We start from the raw sequence: 25,094 nt of genomic DNA, 5'->3' as shown, positions 1-25,094 counted from the left end.
ACGAGTGCCACAGAATTACCTCACTAATGACACCCATATAATTCCAAGGCATTTGTTGTATATTTTGGTTATTCAGATGCACATATTCAAAGCAAATCCTCCCAAATACACACTCTCACTTAAAAGCTGACACCAAGTTCAGATGGAAATGGCCTCAGGAGCAGGACATGACACTGAAGGATTGTGGAAGAAAAACTTTCCCCACATCACCATGCACAAATCTATGACACACAAAACTGAAGTTAAAACTTCTGTTCAAGTACCTCTAGAGTGGAATAGGGCCAACCAATTCTTTTTGAAAAATAAATGTCCACATTTCCTTCAACTGAACATCAAGTCTTTCTGTATCCTTCAAACAGTTTTCTTTCCATGTTTCTCTCAGAGCCCCGTAATGGGAGCCCCACAGTGCAACCGTGCTGGGCCTAGCGGAGACAAGCACTACGGATGAAACCACACAAGACATTGGACAGCAGTGGCGGTGTCACAGGGATTGTTCTCCCATATCCAGCAGGAAAGGTCTGGCATATACACAGGTTTAGAATGTCAGAAATGGGACAGGGAGGTAGAGAACGTGACCAAAGGGGAGACCCATCATCTCCAGTACAGCTGCAAAGCCCAGATGAGCCTGACGTGGCTGTGAGGGAATGAGGACCCTCTCCACAAGACACCCAAAGACCACAGCATAACTGGGACATTGGGTGACTTCACTGTGGACACCCCACAGTCCCAAGCTCTGATCACGTCCACATCCTGCCAAAAAAACATCTTCATCAACAGACCTTGGTCTCTAATACTTGCATTTAAAGCTGCTGACAAGGTCAGCTGGAGATGGAATCAAAATCAGAACATGACACTGCAGAGCTGCACAAAAGAAAACACTCCACACCTCAGGCCTCACCATGCTGAGTCAACCAGGAATTGTGGCCTGCAAAATGCCCCAAGGCCATAGCACAAAGCTGTCCCACCTCTCCAGGACCAGCATAAAAGCCAGCCCAGAGCCTCTCTCCCTCACACACTTCTCCTCAAGCCTTCTACTCCTGCTCCTGCTGACAACCAGGTGAGCTTCAATCCCTGACCTTCCTTCTCCCGCACTCGTGGCTGCTCTCTTCCAGCACGCTCAGCGCAAACATCAGCAGCCCTCATGCTTCCCCACAGCCTCTACAACAACCTCCACACTCCCTCACCCTCCTGCATTACCGCCCATAACAACCACACCCCTGCCCTGCCTCACCCCTCTCTCTTTTCCAGGAACCCTCCACACCACACCCATGGCCTGCAACAACATCTGCTTTCCCTGCGGACCCACCCCGCTGGCCAACAGCTGCAACGAGCCCTGTGCCCTGCAATGCCAGGATTCCCGCGTCATCATCAACCCTTCCCCTGTGCTGGTCACCCTGCCAGGACCCATCATGACCTCCTTCCCCCAGAACACCGCCGTCGGATCCACCTCCTCGGCTGCTCTGGGCACTGAGCTCAATGCCCAGGGACAGCCCATCTCTGGCGGATTTGGCTTTGGCCTTGGCTACGGCCTGGGAGGCCTGGGCTGCTATGGCAGAAGGGGCGGCTACATCTGCTAAGGGCCCTCAGCACCACCCCTGACACCACCAGCTCTGGGCGCTGCCAACAGCTCCTGCAAGCAAAGCACCTCCACTGATGGCCCCTCTACTTCTACCTCACTCTGGATCCCTTCAAGTTCTCACGCTTGCCTTTTAATTCTTTTCCCTCAATAAACTTTTCGTGAATCAAAGTCTCACATGTCTCCTCTTCTTTTTGAATTTCATAGCTCTCACACCCTCACCCATGGGCTCGATACCAAAGGGGCACAACACCTTCCTAAACAAGTAGATACCCACCAGTAACAACAAAGAATGAAACAGGAAACATGTTGAATGCTGACCATCCAGAACATGACAAAATCACATGGCCTGCCATACCAACGGCATTGATACAACAATGCTCTCCTGCTCATTCCTCCAGCAAAATCTCTCCATGCCAGCATTCCCTTGACAAGACCCCCTCCCATCACAACTCTCAAACCACACAAACAATCACAATAACATCCATTCTCACAGAAACTCAGGAGGCGCTGCAAGCCCTTCCAGCCTCTCTCAAGAGGATCAAGTATGGCTCCCCAGAGAAGGATTTCCAGAACCATGGAGAGGTCAGGTTTTCATCTCCCTTAACAGACAAACTCCTGCACCTCTTCCACTCTGTGACCATCCTCACAATATAAAAGCCTTGCCTGCTCAGCCCATGGAATTTCATCTCTTTTCACCTGTGCCATTGCTGACTTGGAACAACCCCCCATCCAGCCATGTCTCCTGGAAGTCCCAGCTTGCTCAGTCCTCCCTGAAAAATCCTTCCAGCCCTTTAAAGATCTTGGTGGCTCTACACTAAACAATGGCCTTCATTCACTGATTCTGTGGTCTTCCTCCCCTGGGGAGCCCAGAACTGTTCACACCTACTGACGTCAGTTTTGAGGATGTTGAACAGTTTTGGCCTCATGGATACGACTCTTGAGCTACTTCATTTGAAGTTTGACTTCAGCTTGACTTTCGATCACAAGGCTCCAGGTCATGTTGTTTCACTATTATCTAACTAGAGCAGTCCACCTCACTGACCCTTCACACCACCTGTACATCCTTGCATAGTCTGCAATGATGCAGTAGGAGACAGTGCCAAAGACATTGCTGAGGTAGAGATAAACACCAACCATGGCTCCCTCATCACCCACAGGAAGATTCTTTTTTTCTGTAGGCAACACAGAGGTCCCTAAGACAGGATTTTCCCCTCCATAATCAACTCTAACTGCCCCTAATCACCTTGTACGAGCTGAACTTGGAAATGCTTTGGAGGGGAAAAATTGTCCCATCCTTGTCTACAGGAACAAGCTCCCTGGAAATCCATGGGCAAGGTGGCAGGGAGTAAATGCATGGAAGGGGCAGGACCTGATGCCCAGCACAGCCACAAAGCCCAGCACAGCCTGACAGGGCTGTAAAGGAATGGGGTCCCTCTCTCAAATGCAGCCACACAAACCAAAACACACCTGCTGTCCCATGGGTTGAACTCATTGCTGACATCTCGATTTTCATAGGCTTTAGTGGTTTATTCTGGTTTCTCTGACATGCACCTACCAAGCAAATCCTCCCAAACACCAACTCTCACTTTAAAGCTGCTGCCAAGGTCGGATGGACACAGTCACAGCAGCAGGATTTCACATTTGAGAGTTGCAGGAAGGAAAACAGTCTCCAGCTCATGACTCGTCAGGCCTGGCCAGGTAAAATTTATGTTATGATTTCCATTCAGGTACCTTGAGAGAGTAAAAAGGTCAACACATTTGTTTTGAAAATTGAATGTATTCCGGTCCTTCAAGGGCTCCCCAGACATCATCTTCTTATCCTTCACCAGTTTTCCTTTCCAGGTGTCACTCAGAGTCCAGCAGTAGGACCTCACAGCATGAACTAGCTGGGGCCAGCGGAGATGAGTGCTATGAATGAAAAAATCACAAGACATTGCAGGACCTGAAAAGAGTCTCCAAACCACAAGGATTGCCTTCCCATGCCCAACAGGAAAGACTTGATACATAAACAGGTGTAGAACTTTGGCAATGGGACAGAGAGTAAGAGAATGTGATGGAAAGGGACACGCATCACCCCCAGAAAAGCTGCAAAGCCCAGATGAATCTGACATCACTGTAGGGGAATGAGGACCCTCTCCACAAGACACCCACAAACCACAGCACACATGAGACATTGCGTGACTTCACTGTTGGCACCCCACTGTCCAAAGCTCACATCCATAGCCCTCAACAAAAGACATCATCATCAACAGCCCTTGGTCTCTAATACCTGCATTTAAAAGCTGCTGAAAAGGTCAGAAGGACATGGATTCAAAAGTAGGACATGACACTGCAGAGTTGGGATGGAAAACATTCCCCACCTCAGCACTCACCACTCTGAGCCAACCAGGAACTGTGGCCTGCACGGGACAAGGCTGTCCTACCGCTCCAGAACCAGCATAAAAGCCAGACCAGAGCCTCTCTCGCTCACACACACTTCTCCTCAAGCCTTCTCCGCCTGCTCCTGCTGACAACCAGGTGAGCTTCAAACCCCTGACCCTCCTGATCCTGAAGCCCTGACCCCTCTCTTCCAGCAAGCTCAGCGCCAGCCTCAGCAGCCCTCACACCTCCCCACAGCCCCACAACAGCCTCCTCACTCCCTCACGTGGGATACACTTTGCTTCCTGCAATCCCACGCCACTACCCTGCCTCACCCCTCTCTTCCAGGCACCTCCAAACCACACCCATGGCCTGCAACAACATCTGCAGTCCCTGCGGACCCACCCCGCTGGCCAACAGCTGCAACGAGCCCTGTGCCCTGCAATGCCAGGATTCCCGCGTCATCATCAACCCTTCCCCTGTGCTGGTCACCCTGCCAGGACCCATCATGACCTCCTTCCCCCAGAGCACCGCCGTCGGATCCACCTCCTCGGCTGCTCTGGGCACTGAGCTCAATGCCCAGGGACAGCCCATCTCTGGTGGATTTGGCTTTGGCCTTGGCTACGGCCTGGGAGGCCTGGGCTGCTATGGCAGAAGGGGCGGCTACATCTGCTAAGGGCCCTCAGCACCACCCCTGACACCACCAGCTCTGGGCGCTGCCAACAGCTCCTGCAAGCAAAGCACCTCCGCTGATGGTCTCTCTACTTCCACCTCATATCTGATTCCTCCAGCTTCTTCCTTCTCAGCATTCTTTCACTTAATAAAGTTTACTTGCATCACAAATGGAGTTGCTTGCTGTTCTTTTTGAATTCTAATGGTCTGACATCCTCACCCTGTGCAATACCAGCCCTCAACCATTATGTGGGATGGAAAGGGAGCAAAGAACATTTCTTACCAAATATGTCCCCACCAAAAACAACCAACGATGAAATGGGAAACAGGGGAGAGGGGAGACCTTCCAGAACATGACACAAAGCCATCCCCTCATCTACCAACGGCTTGGACACAACAATTCTCTCCTGGGCACTGCGCTGACAAAATCACACTATGCCAGCATACACTTGAAAAATTCTCTTCCCAGCAGCACTCTTGAGTCCTGCCTGGGAACAGAGAAAAAACATCATGCACTTGTGCAGGAACTCCACAGTGCAAATGCTTCCATCCCCCTTCCTCCACCAGACTCAGGAGAGGCAGGATTTCCAGGATTATGTCCAGTTCAGTTTTGGACCTCCAAGATGAGGGAACCCATTGTCTCTTATACTCCATGACCATCCATACAAACTGAAAAATTCTTGCTTCCTTTGCCCATGCTATTCAATTTATTTTCACTTGTGCGCCTGCCTTCTCTTCCTTCATGTCTGCAATGCTGACAACAGCTGGGCTCCCACACACTGGTGACCCTGATTGTCCAGCCTTGTCTCCTGAGAATCCCAGCTCTCTTAGTGCGTTTTCTAGCAAGGATCCTCCAGGCCCTTAAATTTCCGGTGGCCCTAAACTGGCCTTTGTTCACTTTCCCCGTGTACTTCACATCTTGAGGCCAGAACTGTCCACACCACCCCACATGGGAACTCTCCAGCGCTCTAAAGAGAGGAAGGCCCACCTCTCATGACTTCATGGCAACAATTTTCTGAAATCTGTCTTGGACACAGATGACACGGACAGAAGTAATGCCCCACTGCAATCTCCTGGTCTACCTGTTCTCGATCATCACCAACAGGGTCCTGCTCAGGAAAGCCACTTTTCAGACTATTTGCCCACACAATTATTCAGGGCCTAGAGCAATTCCTGTCCAGAGAGAGAACTTCTCATTTCCCTTGCTTTACCTTTGGGAGATTCCTTGAACCCTCAGTCTCCTGCTCTCTTGCGTGGAACAGCCAAGTGGTGCCGCAGACACTCCACAATCTGCCAGCTCACTAGGGAGGCAACCCAACTAAACAACTGCCCACATGGAAGAGAAGATTACAGGTGCACACATCTGGCACAGAGGCAAAGCCCAGACCAGCCTGACTGACCTGGGATACTTTGGGGCCCCTCGTCACAACACAAACAAAAACCCAAAATCAGGAGTTCTACAGGCTGACCTCACTGATGACTCCACACTTCTCTAAACTCAGGTCATGTATTCAGTCCCCTTTGACACACACCATCAACACCAGCCTTTGGTCTCAAATACTCACACTTTAAAGGAGGAATGACCACAATGGAAGGGGCAGCTCTTCAGGCACAGCACAGCTGCAAAGCCAAAACCAGCCTGACATGACTGCAGAAGAATTGGGCCCCTCTTCACAACACACCCACAAAGAAACCGATACGAGTGCCACAGAATTACCTCACTAATGACACCCATATAATTCCAAGGCATTTGTTGTATATTTTGGTTATTCAGACACACATATTCAAAGCAAATCCTCACAAATACCAACTCCTACTTAAAAGCTGACACCAAGTTCAGATGGAAACGGCCTCAAGAGCAGGACATGACACTGAAGGATTGTGGAAGAAAAACTTTCCCCACATCACCATGCACAAATCTATGACACACAAAACTGAAGTTAAAACTTCTGTTCAAGTACCTCTAGAGTGGAATAGGGCCAACCAATTCTTTTTGAAAAATAAATGTCCACAGTTCCTTCAACTGAACATCAAGTCTTTCTGTATGCTTCAAACAGTTTTCTTTCCATGTTTCTCTCAGAGCCCCGTAACGGGACCCCAAAGTGTGACCGTGCTGGGCCTAGCGGAGACGAGCACTACGGATGAAACCACACAAGACATTGGACAGCAGTGGCGGTGTCACAGGGATTGTTCTTCCATATCCAGCATGAAAGGCGTGGCATATACACAGGTTTAGAATGTTGGCAATGGGACAGGGAGGTAGAGAACGTGACCAAAGGGGACACCCATCATCTCCAGTACAGCTGCAAAGCCCAGATGAGCCGGACGTGGCTGTGAGGGAATGAGGACCCTCTCCACAAGACACCCAAAGACCACAGCATAACTGGGACATTGGGTGACTTCACTGTGGACACCCCACAGTCCCAAGCTCTGATCACGTCCACATCCTGCCAAAAAAACCTCTTCATCAACAGCCCTTGGTTTCTAATACTTGCATTTAAAGCTGCTGACAAGGTCAGCTGGAGATGGAATCAAAAGCAGAAGATGACACTGCAGAGCTGCACAAAAGAAAACATTCCCCACCTCAGGACTCAGGATGCTGAGTCAACCAGGAATTGTGGCCTGCAAAATGCCCCAAGGCCATAGCACAAAGCTGTCCCACCTCTCCAGGACCAGCATAAAAGCCAGCCCAGAGCCTCTCTCCCTCACACACTTCTCCTCAAGCCTTCTCCTCCTGCTCCTGCTGACAACCAGGTGAGCTTCAATCCCTGACCTTCCTTCTCCTGCACTCCTGGCCCCTCTCTTCCAGCACGCTCAGCGCAAACATCAGCACCCCTCATGCTTCCCCACATCCTCCACAACAACCTCCTCACTCCCTCACCCTCCTGCATCACCGCCCATAACAATCACACCCCTGCCCTGCCTCACCCCTCTCTCTTTTCCAGGAACAATCCACACCGCACCCATGGCCTGCAACAACATCTGCAGTCCCTGCGGACCCACCCCGCTGGCCAACAGCTGCAATGAGCCCTGTGCCCTGCAATGCCAGGATTCCCGCGTCATCATCAACCCTTCCCCTGTGCTGGTCACCCTGCCAGGACCCATCATGACCTCCTTCCCCCAGAGCACCGCCGTCGGATCCACCTCCTCGGCTGCTCTGGGCACTGAGCTCAATGCCCAGGGACAGCCCATCTCTGGCGGATTTGGCTTTGGCCTTGGCTACGGCCTGGGAGGCCTGGGCTGCTATGGCAGAAGGGGCGGCTACATCTGCTAAGGGCCCTCAGCACCACCCCTGACACCACCAGCTCTGGGCGCTGCCAACAGCTCCTGCAAGCAAAACACCTCTGCTGATGGCCCCTCTACTTCTACCTCACTCTGGATCCCTTCAAGTTCTCTCTCTTGCCTTTTAATTCTTTTCCCTCAATAAACTTTTCCTGAATCAAAGTCTCACATGTCTCCTCTTCTTTTTGAATTTCATAGCTCTCACACCCTCACCCATGGGCTCAATAGCAAAGGGGCACTACACCTTCCTAAACAAGTAGATACCCACCAGTAACAACAAAGAATGAAACAGGAAACATGTTGAATGCTGACCATCCAGAACATGACAAAATCACATGGCCTGCCATACCAACGGCATTGATACAACAATGCTCTCCTGCTCATTCCTCCAGCAAAATCTCTCCATGCCAGCATTCCCTTGACAAGACCCCCTCCCATCACAACTCTCAAACCACACAAACAATCACAATAACATCCATTCTCACAGAAACTCAGGAGGCGCTGCAAGCCCTTCCAGCCTCTCTCAAGAGGATCAAGTATGGCTCCCCAGAGAAGGATTTCCAGAACCATGGAGAGGTCAGGTTTTCATCTCCCTTAACAGACAAACTCCTGCACCTCTTCCACTCTGTGACCATCCTCACAATATAAAAGCCTTGCCTGCTCAGCCCATGGAATTTCATCTCTTTTCACCTGTGCCATTGCTGACTTGGAACAACCCCCCATCCAGCCATGTCTCCTGGAAGTCCCAGCTTGCTCAGTCCTGCCTGAAAAATCCTTCCAGCCCTTTAAAGATCTTGGTGGCTCTACACTAAACAATGGCCTTGATTCACTGATTCTGTGGTCTTCCTCCCCTGGGGAGCCCAGAACTGTTCACACCTACTGACGTCAGTTTTGCGGATGTTGAACAGTTTTGGCCTCATGGATACGACTCTTGAGCTACTTCATTTGAAGTTTGACTTCAGCTTGACTTTCGATCACAAGGCTCCAGGTCATGTTGTTTCACTATTATCTAACTAGAGCAGTCCACCTCACTGACCCTTCACACCACCTGTACATCCTTGCATAGTCTGCAATGATGCAGTAGGAGACAGTGCCAAAGACATTGCTGAGGTGGAGATAAACACCAACCATGGCTCCCTCATCACCCACAGTAAGATTCTTTTTTTCTGTAGGCAACACAGAGGTCCCTAAGACAGGATTTTGCCCTCCATAATCAACTCTAACTGCCCCTAATCACCTTGTACGAGCTGAACTTGGAAATGCTTTGGAGGGGAAAAATTGTCCCATCCTTGTCTACAGGAACAAGCTCCCTGGAAATCCATGGGCAAGGTGGCAGGGAGTAAATGCATGGAAGGGGCAGGACCTGATGCCCAGCACAGCCACAAAGCCCAGCACAGCCTGACAGGGCTGTAAAGGAATGGGGTCCCTGTCTCAAATGCAGCCACAAACCAAAACACACCTGCTGTCCCATGGGTTGAACTCATTGCTGACATCTCGATTTTCATAGGCTTTAGTGGTTTATTCTGGTTTCTCTGACATGCACCTACCAAGCAAATCCTCCCAAACACCAACTCTCACTTTAAAGCTGCTGCCAAGGTCGGATGGACACAGTCACAGCAGCAGGATTTCACATTTGAGAGTTGCAGGAAGGAAAACAGTCTCCAGCTCATGACTCGTTAGGCTGGGACAGGTAAAATTTATGTTATGATTTCCATTCAGGTACCTTGAGAGAGTAAAAAGGTCAACACATTTGTTTTGAAAATTGAATGTATTCCGGTCCTTCAAGGGCTCCACAGACATCATCTTCTTATCCTTCACCAGTTTTCCTTTCCAGGTGTCACTCAGAGTCCAGCAGTAGGACCTCACAGCATGAACTAGCTGGGGCCAGCGGAGATGAGTGCTATGAATGAAAAAATCACAAGACATTGCAGGACCTGAAAAGAGTCTCCAAACCACAAGGATTGCCTTCCCATGCCCAACAGGAAAGACTTGATACATAAACAGGTGTAGAACTTTGGCAATGGGACAGAGAGTAAGAGAATGTGATGGAAAGGGACACGCATCACCCCCAGAAAAGCTGCAAAGCCCAGATGAATCTGACATTACTGTAGGGGAATGAGGACCCTCTCCACAAGACACCCACAAACCACAGCACACATGAGACATTGCGTGACTTCACTGTTGGCACCCCACTGTCCAAAGCTCACATCCATAGCCTTCAACAAAAGACATCATCATCAACACCCCTTGGTCTCTAATACTTGCATTTAAAAGCTGCTGAAAAGGTCAGAAGGACATGGATTCAAAAGTAGAACATGACACGGCAGAGTTGAGGGATGGAAAACATTCCCCACCTCAGCACTCACCACTCTGAGCCAACCAGAAACTGTGGCCTGCACGGGACAAGGCTGTCCTACCGCTCCAGAACCAGCATAAAAGCCGGCCCAGAGCCTCTCTCGCTCACACACACTTCTCCTCAAGCCTTCTCTGCCTGCTCCTGCTGACAACCAGGTGAGCTTCAAACCCCTGACCCTCCTGATCCTGAAGCCCTGACCCCTCTCTTCCAGCAAGCTCAGCGCCAGCCTCAGCAGCCCTCACACCTCCCCACAGCCCCACAACAGCCTCCTCACTCCCTCACGTGGGATACACTTTGCTTCCTGCAATCCCACGCCACTACCCTGCCTCACCCCTCTCTTCCAGGCACCCTCCACACCACACCGATGGCCTGCAACAACATCTGCAGTCCCTGCGGACCCACCCCGCTGGCCAACAGCTGCAACGAGCCCTGCGCCCTGCAATGCCAGGATTCCCGCGTCATCATCAACCCTTCCCCTGTGCTGGTCACCCTGCCAGGACCCATCATGACCTCCTTCCCCCAGAGCACCGCCGTCGGATCCACCTCCTCGGCTGCTCTGGGCACTGAGCTCAATGCCCAGGGACAGCCCATCTCTGGCGGATTTGGCTTTGGCCTTGGCTACGGCCTGGGAGGCCTGGGCTGCTCTGGCAGAAGGGGCGGCTACATCTGCTAAGGGCCCTCAGCACCACCCCTGACACCACCAGCTCTGGCCTCTGCCAACAGCTCCTGCAAGCAAAGCACCTCGGCTGATGGTCTCTCTACTTCCACCTCATATCTGATTCCTCCAGCTTCTTCCTTCTCAGCATTCTTTCACTTAAATAAAGTTTACTTGCATCTCAAATGGAGTTGCTTGCTCTTCTTTTTGAATTCTAATGGTCTGACATCCTCACCCTGTGCAATACCAGCCCTCAACCATTATGTGGGATGGAAAGGGAGCAAAGAACATTTCTTACCAAATATGTCCCCACCAAAAACAACCAACGCTGAAATGGGAAACAGGGGAGAGGGGAGACCTTCCAGAACATGACACAAAGCCATCCCCTCATCTACCAACGGCTTGGACACAACAATTCTCTCCTGGGCATTGCGCTGACAAAATCACACTATGCCAGCATACACTTGAAAAATTCTCTTCCCAGCAGCACTCTTGAGTCCTGCCCGGGAACAGAGAAAAAACATCATGCACTTGTGCAGGAACTCCACAGTGCAAATGCTTCCATCCCCCTTCCTCCAGCAGCACTCTTGAGTCCTGCCCGGGAACAGAGAAAAAACATCATGCACTTGTGCAGGAACTCCACAGTGCAAATGCTTCCATCCCCCTTCCTCCACCAGACTCAGGAGAGGCAGGATTTCCAGGATTATGTCCAGTTCAGTTTTGGACCTCCAAGATGAGGGAACCCATTGTCTCTTATACTCCATGACCATCCATACAAACTGAAAAATTCTTGCTTCCTTTGCCCATGCTATTCAATTTATTTTCACTTGTGCGCCTGCCTTCTCTTCCTTCATGTCTGCAATGCTGACAACAGCTGGGCTCCCACACACTGGTGACCCTGATTGTCCAGCCTTGTCTCCTGAGAATCCCAGCTCTCTTAGTGCGTTTTCTAGCAAGGATCCTCCAGGCCCTTAAATTTCCGGTGGCCCTAAACTGGCCTTTGTTCACTTTCCCCGTGTACTTCACATCTTGAGGCCAGAACTGTCCACACCACCCCACATGGGAACTCTCCAGCGCTCTAAAGAGAGGAAGGCCCACCGCTCATGACTTCATGGCAACAATTTTCTGAAATCTGTCTTGGACACAGATGACACGGACAGAAGTAATGCCCCACTGCAATCTCCTGGTCTACCTGTTCTCGATCATCACCAACAGGGTCCTGCTCAGGAAAGCCACTTTTCAGACTATTTGCCCACACAATTATTCAGGGCCTAGAGCAATTCCTGTCCAGAGAGAGAACTTCTCATTTCCCTTGCTTTACCTTTGGGAGATTCCTTGAACCCTCAGTCTCCTGCTCTCTTGCGTGGAACAGCCAAGTGGTGCCTCAGACACTCCACAATCTGCCAGCTCACTAGGGAGGCAACCCAACTAAACAACTGCCCACATGGAAGAGAAGATTACAGGTGCACACATCTGGCACAGAGGCAAAGCCCAGACCAGCCTGACTGACCTGGGATACTTTGGGGCCCCTCGTCACAACACAAACAAAAACCCAAAATCAGGAGTTCTACAGGCTGACCTCACTGATGACTCCACACTTCTCTAAACTCAGGTCATGTATTCAGTCCCCTTTGACACACACCATCAACACCAGCCTTTGGCCTCAAATACTCACACTTTAAAGGAGGAATGACCACAAAGGAAGGGGCAGCTCTTCAGGCACAGCACAGCTGCAAAGCCAAAACCAGCCTGACATGACTGCGGTGGAATTGGGCCCCTCTTCACAACACACCCACAAAGAAACCGATACGAGTGCCACAGAATTACCTCACTAATGACACCCATATAATTCCAAGGCATTTGTTGTATATTTTGGTTATTCAGACACACATATTCAAAGCAAATCCTCACAAATACCAACTCCCACTTAAAAGCTGACACCAAGTTCAGATGGAAACGGCCTCAAGAGCAGGACATGACACTGAAGGATTGTGGAAGAAAAACTTTCCCCACATCACCATGCACAAATCTATGACACACAAAACTGAAGTTAAAACTTCTGTTCAAGTACCTCTAGAGTGGAATAGGGCCAACCAATTCTTTTTGAAAAATAAATGTCCACAGTTCCTTCAACTGAACATCAAGTCTTTCTGTATGCTTCAAACAGTTTTCTTTCCATGCTTCTCTCAGAGCCCCGTAACGGGACCCCAAAGTGTGACCGTGCTGGGCCTAGCGGAGATGAGCACTACGGATGAAACCACACAAGACATTGGACAGCAGTGGCGGTGTCACAGGGATTGTTCTCCCATATCCAGCATGAAAGGTGTGGCATATACACAGGTTTAGAATGTCAGAAATGGGACAGGGAGGTAGAGAACGTGACCAAAGGGGACACCCATCATCTCCAGTACAGCTGCAAAGCCCAGATGAGCCGGACGTGGCTGTGAGGGAATGAGGACCCTCTCCACAAGACACCCAAAGACCACAGCATAACTGGGACATTGGGTGACTTCACTGTGGACACCCCACAGTCCCAAGCTCTGATCACGTCCACATCCTGCCAAAAAAACCTCTTCATCAACAGCCCTTGGTTTCTAATACTTGCATTTAAAGCTGCTGACAAGGTCAGCTGGAGATGGAATCAAAAGCAGAAGATGACACTGCAGAGCTGCACAAAAGAAAACATTCCCCACCTCAGGACTCAGGACGCTGAGTCAACCAGGAATTGTGGCCTGCAAAATGCCCCAAGGCCATAGCACAAAGCTGTCCCACCTCTCCAGGACCAGCATAAAAGCCAGCCCAGAGCCTCTCTCCCTCACACACTTCTCCTCAAGCCTTCTCCTCCTGCTCCTGCTGACAACCAGGTGAGCTTCAATCCCTGACCCTCCTTCTCCTGCACTCCTGGCCCCTCTCTTCCAGCACGCTCAGCGCAAACATCAGCAGCCCTCATGCTTCCCCACATCCTCCACAACAACCTCCTCACTCCCTCACCCTCCTGCATCACCGCCCATAACAATCACACCCCTGCCCTGCCTCACCCCTCTCTCTTTTCCAGGAACAATCCACACCGCACCCATGGCCTGCAACAACATCTGCAGTCCCTGCGGACCCACCCCGCTGGCCAACAGCTGCAATGAGCCCTGTGCCCTGCAATGCCAGGATTCCCGCGTCATCATCAACCCTTCCCCTGTGCTGGTCACCCTGCCAGGACCCATCATGACCTCCTTCCCCCAGAGCACCGCCGTCGGATCCACCTCCTCGGCTGCTCTGGGCACTGAGCTCAATGCCCAGGGACAGCCCATCTCTGGCGGATTTGGCTTTGGCCTTGGCTACGGCCTGGGAGGCCTGGGCTGCTATGGCAGAAGGGGCGGCTACATCTGCTAAGGGCCCTCAGCACCACCCCTGACACCACCAGCTCTGGGCGCTGCCAACAGCTCCTGCAAGCAAAACACCTCTGCTGATGGCCCCTCTACTTCTACCTCACTCTGGATCCCTTCAAGTTCTCTCTCTTGCCTTTTAATTCTTTTCCCTCAATAAACTTTTCCTGAATCAAAGTCTCACATGTCTCCTCTTCTTTTTGAATTTCATAGCTCTCACACCCTCACCCATGGGCTCAATAGCAAAGGGGCACTACACCTTCCTAAACAAGTAGATACCCACCAGTAACAACAAAGAATGAAACAGGAAACATGTTGAATGCTGACCATCCAGAACATGACAAAATCACATGGCCTGCCATACCAACGGCATTGATACAACAATGCTCTCCTGCTGATTCCTCCAGGAAAATCTCTCCATGCCAGCATTCCCTTGACAAGACCCCCTCCCATCACAACTCTCAAACCACACAAACAATCACAATAACATCCATTCTCACAGAAACTCAGGAGGCGCTGCAAGCCCTTCCAGCCTCTCTCAAGAGGATCAAGTATGGCTCCCCAGAGAAGGATTTCCAGAACCATGGAGAGGTCAGGTTTTCATCTCCCTTAACAGACAAACTCCTGCACCTCTTCCACTCTGTGACCATCCTCACAATATAAAAGCCTTGCCTGCTCAGCCCATGGAATTTCATCTCTTTTCACCTGTGCCATTGCTGACTTGGAACAACCCCCCATCCAGCCATGTCTCCTGGAAGTCCCAGCTTGCTCAGTCCTGCCTGAAAAATCCTTCCAGCCCTTTAAAGATCTTGGTGGCTCTACACTAAACAATGGCCTTGATTCACTGATTCTGTGGTCTTCCTCCCCTGGGGAGCCCAGAACTGTTCACACCTACTGACGTCAGTTTTGAGGATGTTGAACAGTTTTGGCCTCATGGATACGACTCTTGAGCTACTTCATTTGAAGTTTGACTTCAGCTTGACTTTCGATCACAAGGCTCCAGGTCATGTTGTTTCACTATTATCTAACTAGAGCAGTCCACCTCACTGACCCTTCACACCACCTGTACATCCTTGCATAGTCTGCAATGATGCAGACACTCCAAAGACATTGCTGAGGTAGAGATAAACACCAACCATGGCTCCCTCATCACCCACAGTAAGATTCTTTTTTTCTGTAGGTAACAGAGTGGTCCCTAAGACAGGATTTTCCCCTCCATAATCAACTCTAACTGCCCCTAATCACCTTGTACGAGCTGAACTTGGAAATGCTTTGGAGGGGAAAAATTGTCCCATCTTTGTCTACAAGAACAAGCTCCCTGGAAATCCATGGGCAAGGTGGCAGGGAGTAAATGCATGGAAGGGGCAGGACCTGATGCCCAGCACAGCCACAAAGCCCAGCACAGCCTGACAGGGCTGTAAAGGAATGGGGTCCCTGTCTCAAATGCAGCCACAAACCAAAACACACCTGCTGTCCCATGGGTTGAACTCATTGCTGACATCTCGAGTTTCATAGGCTTTAGTGGTTTATTCTGGTTTCTCTGACATGCACCTACCAAGCAAATCCTCCCAAACACCAACTCTCACTTTAAAGCTGCTGCCAAGGTCGGATGGACACAGTCACAGCAGCAGGATTTCACATTTGAGAGTTGCAGGAAGGAAAACAGTCCCCAGCTCATGACTCGTCAGGCCTGGCCAGGTAAAATTTATGTTATGATTTCCATTCAGGTACCTTGAGAGAGTAAAAAGGTCAACACAGTGGTTCTGAAAATTGAATGTATTCTGGTCCTTCAAGGGCTCCACAGACATCATCTTCTTATCCTTCACCAGTTTTCCTTTCCAGGTGTCACTCAGAGTCCAGCAGTAGGACCTCACAGCATGAACTAGCTGGGGCCAGCGGAGATGAGTGCTATGAATGAAAAAATCACAAGACATTGCAGGAGCTGAAAAGAGTTTCCAAACTACAAGGATTGCTTTCCCATGCCCAACAGGAAAGACTTGATACATAAACAGGTGTAGAACTTTGGCAATGGGACAAAGAGTAAGAGAATGTGATGGAAAGGGACACGCATCACCCCCAGAAAAGCTGCAAAGCCCAGATGAATCTGACATTACTGTAGCGGAATGAGGACCCTCTCCACAAGACACCCACAAACCACAGCACACATGAGACATTGCGTGACTTCACTGTTGGCACCCCACTGTCCAAAGCTCACATCCATAGCCCTCAACAAAAGACATCATCATCAACACCCCTTGGTCTCTAATACTTGCATTTAAAAGCTGCTGACAAGGTCAGAAGGACATGGATTCAAAAGTAGAACATGACACTGCAGAGTTGAGGGATGGAAAACATTCCCCACCTCAGCACTCACCACTCTGAGCCAACCAGAAACTGCGGCCTGCACGGGACAAGGATGTCCCACCCCTCCAGAACCAGCATAAAAGCCGGCCCAGAGCCTCTCTCGCTCACACACACTTCTCCTCAAGCCTTCTCCGCCTGCTCCTGCTGACAACCAGGTGAGCTTCAAACCCCTGACCCTCCTGATCCTGAAGCCCTGACCCCTCTCTTCCAGCAAGCTCAGCGCCAGCCTCAGCAGCCCTCACACCTCCCCACAGCCCCACAACAGCCTCCTCACTCCCTCACGTGGGATACACTTTGCTTCCTGCAATCCCACGCCACTACCCTGCCTCACTCCTCTCTTCCAGGCACCCTCCACACCACACCGATGGCCTGCAACAACATCTGCAGTCCCTGCGGACCCACCCCGCTGGCCAACAGCTGCAACGAGCCCTGTGCCCTGCAATGCCAGGATTCCCGTGTCATCATCAACCCTTCCCCTGTGCTGGTCACCCTGCCAGGACCCATCATGACCTCCTTCCCCCAGAACACCGCCGTCGGATCCACCTCCTCGGCTGCTCTGGGCACTGAGCTCAATGCCCAGGGACAGCCCATCTCTGGCGGATTTGGCTTTGGCCTTGGCTACGGCCTGGGAGGCCTGGGCTGCTCTGGCAGAAGGGGCGGCTACATCTGCTAAGGGCCCTCAGCACCACCCCCTGACACCACCAGCTCTGGCCTCTGCCAACAGCTCCTGCAAGCAAAGCACCTTGGCTGATGGTCTCTCTACTTCCACCTCATACCTGATTCCTCCAGCTTCTTCCTTCTCAGCATTCTTTCACTTAATAAACTTTTCTTGCATCATAAACTGAGTTGCTTGCTCTTCTTTTTGAATTCTAATGGTCTCACATCCTTGCCCAGTGCAATGCCAGCACTCAACCATTATGTGGGATGCAAAGAGAGCAAAGAACATTTCTTATCAAATATGTCCCCACCAAAAACAACCAACGTTGACATGGGAAACAGGGGAGAGGGGAGACCAAAAAGCTTTGACAAGCCAATTTTCTCCTGGGCACTGCACTGCCAAAGTCACTCTATGCCAGCATACACTTGAAAAACTCCCTTCACAGCAGCACTCAAGTCCTCCCCATGGACAGAGGAACAAGAGCATCCACCTGGGCAGGAACTCCACAGTGCAAATGCTTCCATCCCTCTTCCTCAAGCAGGCCCATAGCAAGAGAAGAATTTCCAGGATTATGGCCAGTGCAATTTTGGACCTCCAAGAAGAGGGACCCCATTCTCTCTTACAATCTGGGATCATCCAAACACACTGAAAAACTCTTCCTTTCTTTGCCCATGGTATTCACTTTATTTTCAAATGTGCCTGTGCCTTCTCTTCCTTCACATGTGCAGTGCTGAGAACAGCTGGGCTCCCACACACTTGGTCCACCACCCACCAGCCTTGTCTCCTCAGAGTCTCAGCTCTCTCAGACTGTACTCGAGCAAGGATCCACCAGCCCCTTTAAGTGGCTGGTGGCCCTCAACTGGTCTTTGTCCACTACCCCCTTGTGCTTCTTCACATCTCGAGGCCAGAACTGTCCACATCACTGCACATGAGATCTCACCAGTGCTCTAAAGAGAGGAAGGGCCACCTCTCACAATTTCATGGCAACAATTTCCTGAAATCTGTCTTGTACACAGGTGACCCACCACTGAAGTAGTGCCCCACTGCAACCTATTGAGCACTCTGTTCTTGATCAGCATCACAGGGTCCTGCTCACAAAAGCCACTTCTCAGACTCTCTGCCCACAGCATTATCCCGAGCCCAGTGCAATTCCTATCCAGTTGCAGAACTTCACATTTCTCTTGTTTGAACTTTGGGAGGTTCCTTTAAACCCTTAGTCTTGAGGACCTTCTGAATGGTGGAACAGAAAAGTGGTGATCTAGACACTCCATCACCTGCCAGCTCGCTGAAGGGGCAACACTCCCACTGCTGACATGGAATGGAAGAGTCCAGGCACTCACACCTGGCACAGATGTAAAGCCCAGACCAGTCTGACTGACCTGGGATACTTTGGGGCCCCTCGTCACAGGATATCCAAAATACAAAACCAGGAGTTTACAGGCTGACCTCACTGATGACTCCACACTTCTCTAAACTCAGGTCATGTATTCAGTCCCCTTTGACACACACCATCAACACCAGCCTTTGGTCTCAAATACTCACACTTTAAAGGAGGAATGACTGGAAGGGGCAGCTCCTCATGCACACCACAGTGGCAAAGCCAAAACCAGCCTGACATGACTGTGGTGGAATTGGGCCCCTCTTCACAACACATCCACAAAGCAACCTATATGAGTGCCACAGAATTACCTCACGATAGACAGAATGACGCCCATATAATTCCAAGGCATTTGTTGTATATTTTGGTTATTCAGATGCACATATTCAAAGCAAATCCTCACAAATACCAACTCTCACTTAAAAGCTGACACCAAGTTCAGATGGAAACGGCCTCAGGAGCAGGACATGACACTGAAGGATTGTGGGAAGAAAAACATTCTTCACATCACAACGCACAAATCTATGACACACAAAAGCCATGTTAAACTTCTGTTCAAGTACCTCTAGAGTGGAATAAGGTCAACCAATTTTTTTTGAAAAATAAATGTCCACAGTTCCGTCAACTGAACATCAAGTCTTTCTGTATCCTTCAAACAGTTTTCTTTCCATGTTTCTCTCAGAGCCTCAAAACGGGACCCCAAAGTGTGACCGTGCTGGGCCTAGCGGAGACGAGCACTACGGATGAAACCACACAAGACATTGGACAGCAGGGAAGGTGTCACAGGGATTGTTCTTCCATATCCAGCAAGAAAGGCCGGGCATATGCACAGGTTTAGAATGTCAGAAATGGGACAGGGAGGGAGAGAATGTGATGCAAGGGGACACCCTACATCTCCAGTACAGCTGCAAAGCCCAGATGAGCCTGACATGGCTGTGGGGGAATGAGGACCCTCTCCACAAGACACCCACAAACTACAGCACGCCAGGGACATTGCATGACTTCACTGTTGACACCTCACTGTCCAAAGCTCTGGGCATATCCACATCCGGCCAAAAAAACATCTTCATCAACAGCCTTGGTCTCTAACACCTGCATTTAAAAGCTGCTGACAAGGTCAGATGGACATAGATGCAAAAGTAGAACATGACACTGCAGAGGTGGGGGATGGAAAACATTCCCCACCTCAGGACTCAGGACGCTGAGTCAACCAGGAACTGTGGCCTGCAAAATGCCCCAAGGCCATGGGACAAGGATGTCCCACCCCTCCAGAACCAGCATAAAAGCCAGCCCAGAGCCTCTCTCCCTCACACACTTCTCCTCAAGCCTTCTCCTCCTGCTCCTGCTGACAATCCGGTGAGCTTCAATCCCTGACCCTCCTTGTCCTGCACTCCTGGCCCCTCTCTTCCAGCATGCTCAGATCCAGACTCAGCAGTCCTCATGCCTCTCCACAGCCCCACTAGAGCCTCCACAATACCTCACTCTCCTGAATCACTGCCCCACGCACATCCACACCCCAGTCTAACCTCATCCCATCTCTTCCAGGCACCCTCCACACCACACCCATGGCCTGCAACAACATCTGCAGTCCCTGCGGACCCACCCCGCTGGCCAACAGCTGCAACGAGCCCTGTGCCCTGCAATGCCAGGATTCCCGCGTCATCATCAACCCTTCCCCTGTGCTGGTCACCCTGCCAGGACCCATCATGACCTCCTTCCCCCAGAGCACCGCCGTCGGATCCACCTCCTCAGCTGCTCTGGGCACTGAGCTCAATGCCCAGGGACAGCCCATCTCTGGCGGATTTGGCTTTGGCCTTGGCTACGGCCTGGGAGGCCTGGGCTGCTATGGCAGGAGGGGCGGCTACATCTGCTAAGGGCCCTCAGTACCACCCCTGACACCACCAGATCTGGCCTCTGCCAACAGCTCCTGCAAGCAAAGCACCTCCGCTGATGGTCTCTCTACTTCCACCTCACACCTGATTCCTCCAGCTTCTTCCTTCTCAGCATTCTTTCACTTCAATAAAGTTTACTTGCATCACAAACTGAGTTGCTTCCTATTGTTTTTCGAATTCCAATGGTCTCACATCCTCACTCTGTGCAATGCCAGCACTCAACCATTATGTGGGATGGAAAGGGAGCAAAGAACATTTCTTAGCAAATATGTCCCCACCAGGAATAACCAATGCTGACATGGGAAACAGGGGAGAGTAGCGGACCTTCCAGAACATGACACAAGTCCATCCTCTCATCTACCAACGGCTTGGACCCAACAACTCTCTCCTGGGCACTGCTCTGCCTAAGTCACTCTATGCCAGAAGACACTTGAAAAATTCTCTTCCTAGCAGCACTTTTGAGTCCTCCCCGTGGACAGAGGAACAAGAGCATCCACTTGGGCAGGAAATCTCGAGAGCAAGTGTTTCCATTACCTATGCTCAAGCAGACCTGGCAGGAGCAGGATTTCCACGATTATGGCCAGTTCAGTTTTGGACCTCCAAGGAGATGGACCCCTTTGTCTCTTATAGTCTGGGACAATCCACACATACTGAACAATCCTTCCTTCCTCTGCCCATGGAATTCCATCTATTTTCACTCGTGTACGGACCCCCTTTCCCTTCATGTGTGCAATGTTGAGAACAGCTGGGCTCCCGGACACTGGTGACAGTCCTCTGCCCAGCCTTGTCTCCTGAGTGTCCCAGCACTCTAAGCCTCTCCTCTAGCAAAGATTCTCCAGGCCTTGCACTATCTGCTGGCCCTCAACCTCTCTTCGTTCACTACCCCCTTGTGCTTCTTCAGCTGTCGAGGCCAGAACTGTCCATACCACTCCTTACAGAAGCTCACCAGTGCTCTAAAGAGAGGAAGGGCCACCTCTCACGACTACATGGCAACAATTCCCTGAAATCTGTCTTGGACACAGGTGATACCCCACTAAAGTAACTCCCCACTGCAACCTTCTGGTCTGTGTTCTTGATCAGCACCACAGGCTCCTGCTCACAAAAGCCACTTTTCAGACTCTCTGCCCACAGCATGAGCCAGGGCACAATGCAATTCCTGTCCAGATGCAGAACTTCACATATTCTGCTCTTGGAATGCAGGACATTCCTTTAACCCTTAGTCTTAAGGTGCTTCTAACTTGTGGAATAACCAAGTGGGGGCGCAGAGACTCCATCATCTGCCAGCTCACTGAGGAGGCAACTCAAATCTCCAACTGCCAACATGGAATGGAAGAGTCCAGGTGCTCACACCTGGCACAGATGCACAGCCCAGACCAGCCTGACACACCTGGGATAGTTTAGGGCCCCTCTTCACAACACACACAAAACCCCAAAACCATGAGTTCCATGAGATGACCTCACTGATGACAACCCACCTCTCCAAATCTTGGTCACGTCTTCAGTCTCTTTTACACACACCATCAACACATTAAAGGAGGAATGGCCGTGATGGAAGGGGCAGCTCCTCATGCAAAGCACAGCTGCAAAGGCCAGACCAGTCTGACATGACTGTGGTGGAATGGGGCCCAAATTCACAGCACACACACAAAGTTAACCACACGAGTGCCACAGAATGACCTCATTGATGACACCCATATTGTTCCTAGGCTTTTGTTGCATATTCTGGTTTCTCTGACACACATCTTGCAAGAAAATCCTCCCAAATTCCAACTCACTTAAACGCTACTGTCAATGTCAGATGGAAACGGCCTCAAGAGCAGGACCAGACACTGAAGGATTACAGGAAAGAAAACACTCCCCACATCACAACGTGCAAGTCTATGTCAGGCAAAACCAATGTTCAAATTTTTCTTCTAGTACCTCTAGAGAGTAACAAGGTCAACCATCTTTTTCTGAAAAGTGAATCCTGTAGTTCCTCCAACTGCTCCTCACATCTTCTTCTTATCCTTCACCAGGTTTCCTTTCCAGGTTTCACTCAGAGCCCAGCAATGGGACCCCACAGTGTGACCTTGTTGGATCCTGCTAAGACAAGTGCCACGGGAAGAACAAACAAAAGACATCGGAAAGCAGAAAAGGGATCACAGGGATTGTTCTCCCATATCCAGCAGGAAAGGCCTGGCATATACACAGGTTTAGAATGTTGGCAAAGGGACAGGGAGGGAGAGAATATGATGCAAGGGGACGCCCTTCATATCCAGAAGAGCTGCAAAGCCCAGATGAGCCTGACATGGCTGTGGGGGAATGAGGACCCTCTCCACAAGACACACACAAACCACAGCACACCAGGGACATTGCGTGACTTCACTGTTGGCACCCCACTGCCCAAAGCTCACGTACACAGCCCTCCACAAAAAACATCCTCATGCACCGCCCTTGGTCTCTAATACTTGTATTTAAAAGCTGCCGCCCATGTCAGATGGACGTGGAGTCAAAAGTAGGACATGACATTGCAGAGCTGTGGGATGAAAAACACTCCTCACCTCATGACTCACCACTATGAGCTAAGCAGGAACTGTGGCCTGCAAAATGCCCCAAGGCCAGGAGACAAGGCTGTCCCGCCCCTCCAGAACCAGCATAAAAGCCAGCCCAGAGCCTCTCTGCCTCAAACACTTCTCCTCAAGCCTTCTCCTCCTGCTCCTGCCAACAACAAGGTAAGCCTCAAGCCCTGACCCTCTAGTTCCTGCAGCCCTGGCCCCTCTCTCCCAGCACGCAAAGCCCCAGGCTCAGCAGACCTCACGCCTCCCCAAGGCCCCACAACAGCCTCCACACTCCCTCACTCTCCTGCATCACTGCCCCTCGCATACCCACAACCCTGTCTAAATTCATTCTTTCTCTTCCAGGCATCCTCCACACCACACCCATGGCCTGCTACAACCGCTGCAGTCCCTGCGGACCCACCCCGCTGGCCAACAGCTGCAACGAGCCCTGTGCCCTGCAATGCCAGGATTCCCGCGTCATCATCAACCCTTCCCCTGTGCTGGTCACCCTGCCAGGACCCATCATGACCTCCTTCCCCCAGAACACCGCCGTCGGATCCACCTCCTCGGCTGCTCTGGGCACTGAGCTCAATGCCCAGGGACAGCCCATCTCTGGCGGATTTGGCTTTGGCCTTGGCTACGGCCTGGGAGGCCTGGGCTGCTATGGCAGAAGGGGCGGCTACATCTGCTAAGGGCCCTCAGCACCACCCCTGACACCACCAGCTCTGGGCGCTGCCAACAGCTCCTGCAAGCAAAGCACCTCCACTGATGGTCTCTCTACTTCCACCATACTCTGGATCCCTTAAATTCTCTTCCGTGCCTTTTAATGCTTTTTTGTTAATAAAGTTTTCCTGCATCAAAGCCTCACATGTTTCCTCTTCATTTGAATTCCAAAACTCTCATACCCTCACCCTTGGCTGGATGGCAAAGGAGCACAACACCTTCCTAAACAAGTAGAACCCCAACAGTAACAACCAGGACAGCCACATGAAGCTGGGTTGAATCATAATCATCCAGAATATGACAAAATCACATCTCCTGCCATACCAAAGGCTTTAACAAAACAATGCTCTCCTGCTCATTCTTCTGGTTAAGTCTCTCCATGCAAGCATATGCTGAACAAGATGTCCTCCCATCACAACTCTCAAACCACACAAACAATCACAATATCATTCACTCTCAGAGAAACTCAGAAAGTGCTGCAAGGGTTTCCATCCCCTCTGCTCAAGGAAGGCTACCCAGGGAAGGATTTCCAGAACCATGGACACTTCAGGTTTTCATCTCTCTGGACAAATAAACTCCTGCACCTCTTCCACGCTGTGACCAACCTCACACTAAGAAAGGCTTGTCTGCTCAGCCCTTGGAATTCCATCTGTTTTTACTTGTGCCATTGCTGACTTTTCCTTCACCACATGTGCGGCACTGAGAAGAGATGTAATCCCGCGGCTTCATTCCCTGCCATCCGGGATTTACACACACTGGTAACAATCCCAATCCAGTCTGGTTTCCTGCAAGTCCCAGCTATTTAAGTTCTCTATGAAAAACCCTTTCAGCCCTTTAAATATTTTGGTAGTCCTGAACTGACCTTGTTTCACTAAGTCTGTGGGCCTCCTCCACTGGGGAGCCCCAGAACTTCTCACACTGACTCATGTCATTTTTGAGGATGTTGAAAAGAGTTAGCCACAGGGATACAACTATTGAGCTACTCCATTTGGATTTTGACTCCAGCTTGACTTTGCATCACAAGGCTTCAGGTCACATTATTTAAATATTATATAAATAGAGCAGTCCACATCACTGACCCTTTACACCACCTGTACATCCTTGCATGGTCGGGTATGATGAAGTAGGAGACACTGCCAAAGACATTGCTAAGAGGTGGAGGTAAACACCAGCCATGGCTCCCTCATCACCCACAGTAAAATTCTTTCTTTCTGTATGGAAAACAGAGGTAACTAAGACAGGATTTTGCCCTCCAAATTCAAC

At 50.6% G+C, this 25,094-nt stretch overlaps 8 protein-coding genes across 8 annotated transcripts; all 8 read left to right on the top strand.

Moving 5' to 3' along the window:
- Positions 1–1,268: 1,268 nt before the first annotated feature.
- LOC136555868 (feather beta keratin-like) lies at positions 1,269–1,577 on the top strand. Its single transcript, XM_066548903.1, has one exon. It carries the CDS (start codon positions 1,269–1,271, stop codon positions 1,575–1,577), a length of 309 nt encoding a protein of 102 aa, XP_066405000.1.
- Positions 1,578–4,304: 2,727 nt separating this feature from the next.
- Positions 4,305–4,613, top strand: LOC136557285 (feather beta keratin-like). Its single transcript, XM_066551024.1, has one exon. It carries the CDS (start codon positions 4,305–4,307, stop codon positions 4,611–4,613), a length of 309 nt encoding a protein of 102 aa, XP_066407121.1.
- Positions 4,614–7,574: 2,961 nt separating this feature from the next.
- LOC136555858 (feather beta keratin-like) lies at positions 7,575–7,883 on the top strand. The gene has a single exon (XM_066548894.1). The coding sequence runs from the start codon at positions 7,575–7,577 to the stop codon at positions 7,881–7,883; it is 309 nt and encodes a 102-aa protein (XP_066404991.1).
- A 2,728-nt stretch (positions 7,884–10,611) lies between these two features.
- Positions 10,612–10,920, top strand: LOC136555848 (feather beta keratin-like). The gene has a single exon (XM_066548882.1). It carries the CDS (start codon positions 10,612–10,614, stop codon positions 10,918–10,920), a length of 309 nt encoding a protein of 102 aa, XP_066404979.1.
- Positions 10,921–13,977: 3,057 nt separating this feature from the next.
- Positions 13,978–14,286, top strand: LOC136555838 (feather beta keratin-like). The gene has a single exon (XM_066548873.1). The coding sequence runs from the start codon at positions 13,978–13,980 to the stop codon at positions 14,284–14,286; it is 309 nt and encodes a 102-aa protein (XP_066404970.1).
- Positions 14,287–17,007: 2,721 nt separating this feature from the next.
- On the top strand, positions 17,008–17,316 carry LOC136555828 (feather beta keratin-like). Its single transcript, XM_066548862.1, has one exon. The coding sequence runs from the start codon at positions 17,008–17,010 to the stop codon at positions 17,314–17,316; it is 309 nt and encodes a 102-aa protein (XP_066404959.1).
- A 2,928-nt stretch (positions 17,317–20,244) lies between these two features.
- On the top strand, positions 20,245–20,553 carry LOC136557216 (feather beta keratin-like). The gene has a single exon (XM_066550895.1). The coding sequence runs from the start codon at positions 20,245–20,247 to the stop codon at positions 20,551–20,553; it is 309 nt and encodes a 102-aa protein (XP_066406992.1).
- A 2,938-nt stretch (positions 20,554–23,491) lies between these two features.
- LOC136555818 (feather beta keratin-like) lies at positions 23,492–23,800 on the top strand. The gene has a single exon (XM_066548852.1). It carries the CDS (start codon positions 23,492–23,494, stop codon positions 23,798–23,800), a length of 309 nt encoding a protein of 102 aa, XP_066404949.1.
- Positions 23,801–25,094: the final 1,294 nt, after the last annotated feature.

Source organism: Molothrus aeneus, chromosome 1, assembly GCF_037042795.1.
Source record: "Molothrus aeneus isolate 106 chromosome 1, BPBGC_Maene_1.0, whole genome shotgun sequence".
NCBI classification, from domain to species: Eukaryota; Metazoa; Chordata; class Aves; order Passeriformes; family Icteridae; genus Molothrus; species Molothrus aeneus.
The sequence above is the reverse complement of the archived record's forward strand: the minus strand, read 5'-3'. Positions and strand labels throughout refer to the sequence as shown.